Source organism: Nicotiana sylvestris, chromosome 3, assembly GCF_000393655.2.
Source record: "Nicotiana sylvestris chromosome 3, ASM39365v2, whole genome shotgun sequence".
Lineage (NCBI taxonomy): Eukaryota > Viridiplantae > Streptophyta > Magnoliopsida > Solanales > Solanaceae > Nicotiana > Nicotiana sylvestris.
Window position 1 is genome coordinate 54,587,456 of NC_091059.1, and position 4,326 is coordinate 54,591,781.

The following is a 4,326-nucleotide window of genomic DNA, read 5'->3' on the forward strand; positions in this document are numbered from 1 at the left end:
CAACAAGTGATAGGTTACAAACAAAAGTTACAATACAATATCAATTATCTCAGTTCTTTTCATAATCATGATACGAGTCAATCAACGTTCACATATAATATAAGTGCCATTGCAAGACTCTAAGCTACCAATGCATGCTTACGATCCACTACCAAATCTCACTATATAATTCATACATCCGACAATGGCTAAGTATCCAAACTAGTACCAATTTGAGTGCCTGTGCGAATAGGGCCCAAAGTAACATGGATAATTACCTGAATCCCGAGGGACGGATCCATACCCAAGCATTATTGTAGCATGCAACTCAATCCACTAATAATAAAAGTACTTTACTTTATGTTTTGATGATCTAACAAACTTACCATCCACAACCAGATAAGGAACCTGTTACACATTTACAAGACCTTGAGATCACAAAGTTCTAGGTTGGGATCCAACGTGGGATATAACTCAGCTCTTCAGAGTGGAAGGAACAGCTGAGGGAACAGGTCTCTACCAGTTCCCGAGGAGACTGTATGAAGTCAACTCTCCAGCAGAAAAGTTGTTGCCTACACAGCCATCTGCACAGGAATAGTGCAGCAGTAAACTTTCTATGGAAGGCTTCTTACCTACCTTGCTTACATCATTGTAAGTGATATCACACACGTATAAATACAATCAAGGAAGGTAAAACAACTTACTTCATGAGAGAACCAAATAAAGGACTTGAAGCATGCCTGGTACAATCATTCAAGTTAATCGACTCAAGATAATCTGGGCAGAGTGCCCTTAGATTCACAAGAACCGGATTAGGGACCTGATCCCTTGGTGTTCCCCTGATAGAAGTATAAGTCAACTGTACAGCTGGAAAGCAACTGCAGAAAGTGACTGCCTGCAACTGTACATGCAACAGTGCAACTGACAGTGCAAGAGTCACTTCCCATTGAGAAGAGGCATGTACTAACCAAGATTTGACATCACTAAGGTGATGTCTTTTGTAGTATAAACTTGGTTCAAGGAACAAGACATTCCAAACACTTGCAAAATCAGAAAAGGAAATATTCTCTCAAGTGCTAGCAACAACCTCTCTCAAGAACAAAGTTGTTGCAACCTCAAGGACCGGATCCAAATTTGAAGATATCTTAAATCCTTAGGTTCGTTGAATCTTTGTTAATTGTTCTTCATTGTAATTCCTATCTTGATCTCTTAGAAGCTATTTTTAGGAAACCCAAAATCCGTAAACTCTCCAGTTTATGTTATGACTAGGTGTAGTCATTCATTAAAGTTTTTGTAACTAGAGAGTTACAAAGTGTCTTGTAATAGTGTTATTACAAGTTAAAGTGAGTAAAAGCCTTTGTAACTATAGAGTGACAAAGTGGTTTGTGGTGAGAGCATCACAAGTTAGTTAAAGTCTTTGTAACTAGGGAGTCACAGTAGTTTGTGGTAAGAGTAACACAAGTTAGTTGAATTGAATTTTTTGTAATAGAGTCATTACAAAGTGGCTTATAATAAGTGTTTACAAGTTAGTGAAGTTGAAAGCCTACAAGTGTAGGTCAAGATTTTTGTCCCCTTGAGTTGGGATTTTTCCATGTAAAAATCCTCTGTGTTCTTTATTTACTACCTAGCTACTGTGGGAACAATTAGAGAACCTTATTCTCTATATAGTAGGAACTTATCCTGTGTCTTCAGTAGTTAGTATTGTGAGAATTGATATAGGACCATATCCCTATATTGGTTGGTTGTACAGTCTGTTGCTTACAGTAGAAACTGATAGAGATTCTGGTTCTCTATACAGTTTGGTGGACGCTTAGTCTCTAACAATTAGTATCAGAGCGGGTTCTTTCTAAAAGATTAACACCTAGAAAGGATCTACATGGCTGGTCCCCCAAATGTTGAGGAAGGACAATCAACGTACAGACCACCAAGATTCAACGACCAATACTATGGTTGGTGGAAAACAAGAATGCATGACTTCATTATGGCTGAGTACTTAGAGCTATGGGATGTAATCTGTGATGAACCTTTTATTCCCATGAAAACTGTTGGTGAGGGAACAGTTACAGTCCCAAAAACAAGAAAAGAGTACAGCGATGCTGATAGAAAGGCTATTGAGAAGAATTTTAGGGCAAAGAAGATTCTTATTTGTGGCATCGGACCAAATGAGTACAACCGCATCTCAGCTTGTCAGTTTGCTAAGGATATTTGGGAAGCTCTTTAAACTGACCATGACAGAACTACTCAGGTTAAGCAATCCAAAATTGATATGCTTACTACTGAGTATGAGCTTTTTGAGATGAAGGAGGATGGGTCTATTCAAGATATGCACACATGTTTCACCTTCATTATCAATGAGCTTCACTCCCTTGGTGAAGTCATCCCAAGAAACAAGCTGGTCCAGAAAATACTCAGTGTTTTACCAGGTTCTTGGGAAAGTAAAGTGAATGATGTCACTGAAGCCAAGGATTTGCAGAAGCTGACCATTGATGAACTCATTGGAAATCTCAAAACTTATGAGATGAAGAGAAAGAAAGATCTTGAAAGAAGAGAGACCAAGAAGGAGAAGAACCTGGTTCTCAAGGATGCCAACAAAAACTCAAGTAGTGATGAATCCGACATGGAGTATCTCACTCGAAGATTCCAAAAGATGATTCGAAAAAAATGGTGGGATTCTAAAGAAAAGAAGTTCCAGTAGGAATTTCGAAGAAAATGATTGCTGCCATAAGTGTGGAAAGTTTGAACACTTCATTAAAGACTGTCCTCTTCATAAGTAGGATCATTACAAAACCAACACTAAAAAGGCCACTAAAAGGAACCAAGTCCTTGACAGAAAGTTCAATAGAAGAGATGTTGCTGACAATATGGTGAAGCAAGCCCTGGTTGATTGGGGAAATTCCTCTAGTGAATCTGAAGGTGAAAATATGATGGTTGCTGACAATGGATCTTCAGAATATGAGTCAATCTTTGCACTCATGGCCAAATCTGATGATGATGAGGATAAGGAGGAAGATGAGGAAAGTTTTTTTTTATGTTCAAAGAAATTTGAAAACTTACTCTAAGAAAAAATTGATGTCCTTAGCAAATGTGTTGATTGATGCCTATCATAGCCTCATTAATGAGAAATATTCTTTAATAGAAGAAATTGGTGGCATTGAACAGGAGAGGGATTATATGGTAGTTTCCATTGAAGACTTAGAGGAAATAATTAAGAGTCTGAAGAAAGAAAAGGAGGTTTTAGCTGAGAGTAATGCTAACATTGAGCATGAGAGGGATGACCTATTAGTGGTAGTTATAAACTTAAAGGAAACAATTAGGGAACTTAAAATGAAACCTAGGCCTGAGAATTCTCAAAAGGGAAAGGAAGTTGCAAGTGAGGCACTCATTAAGCTTGAAATTGAGTTAAATTCAGTGAAGTCTAGTCTGTGTGCTGAACTTGAGAAAAATAAACAACTTTAGGAAGAACTAGGAAGAGTGAAAAGTGATCTTGAAAAATCACTTAAGTGGACCTGGTCCTTTGATGATATCACTGCCTTGTACACAAACAATGGGGAGAAACAGGCAGGGAATCGGGTTCCAAAGGGAAAAGACTCCCTACAACCCTTATAGCAAGTATCTTACTGTACCTGACAATTGGCTTTGCACTCACTATGGCAACACTAGGGACTTTAAAGAAAATTGTAAGGCCAGAATTCAGTCTCAACAGAAAAACAAAGTTTTTGCTGAAAAAGTAATTGCTGCTACGAAATCTGGTCCTTCACATAAAAAAAATGTATAATGCCCGCTTGGACCAAAAGAGCCCTCAATCACCCTTTTCCTTATTACAAGGGACCCAAACTCGTTTGGGTTCCTAAGTCTAACTCCTGATTTTCTTCTGCAGGGAACAGTGAAAGGGAGCAGCCTACAATGGTACATGGATAGTGGCTGCTCAAAGCATATGACTGGAAGTACAAATTATTTCCTTTTACTTAAGGCCCTACAAGGAGAGAGTGTACCCTTTGGAAATAGCTAAAAGGGGTACACTCTAGGAGTAGGAAGGATTGGGAAGCCACTCAATCACTCAATTGAGAACGTGTACTATGTCAATCACCTAAAGTACAGTCTCTTGAGTGTTTCTCAGATATGTGACAAGGGAAATATAGTGGAATTCTTGTCCAAAATATGCACAGTCACAAATCTTGTGACTGGTGAGGTGGTGCTTGTGGCCAAAAGATACAAGAATGTTTACGATGCTGATTTTAAGTCTCTGCATGGTGGTGATCTAGCATGCCTAAGTATCATTGATGATGATGCTGAGTTATGGTGAAGATGACTGGGTATGTGAGTTTCTACTTGTTGAACAAGTTGGTT

At 38.5% G+C, this 4,326-nt stretch overlaps 2 protein-coding genes across 2 annotated transcripts; both read left to right on the forward strand.

Moving 5' to 3' along the window:
• The first annotated feature begins 1,855 nt into the window (after nucleotides 1-1,855).
• Nucleotides 1,856-2,200, forward strand: LOC138887378 (uncharacterized). Its single transcript, XM_070169121.1, has one exon. It carries the CDS (start codon nucleotides 1,856-1,858, stop codon nucleotides 2,198-2,200), a length of 345 nt encoding a protein of 114 aa, XP_070025222.1.
• Nucleotides 2,201-2,245: 45 nt separating this feature from the next.
• LOC138887379 (uncharacterized) lies at nucleotides 2,246-3,435 on the forward strand. The gene is made up of 3 exons (XM_070169122.1): nucleotides 2,246-2,551; nucleotides 2,754-2,997; nucleotides 3,116-3,435. The coding sequence occupies exons 1-3, from the start codon at nucleotides 2,246-2,248 to the stop codon at nucleotides 3,433-3,435; spliced, it is 870 nt and encodes a 289-aa protein (XP_070025223.1).
• Nucleotides 3,436-4,326: the final 891 nt, after the last annotated feature.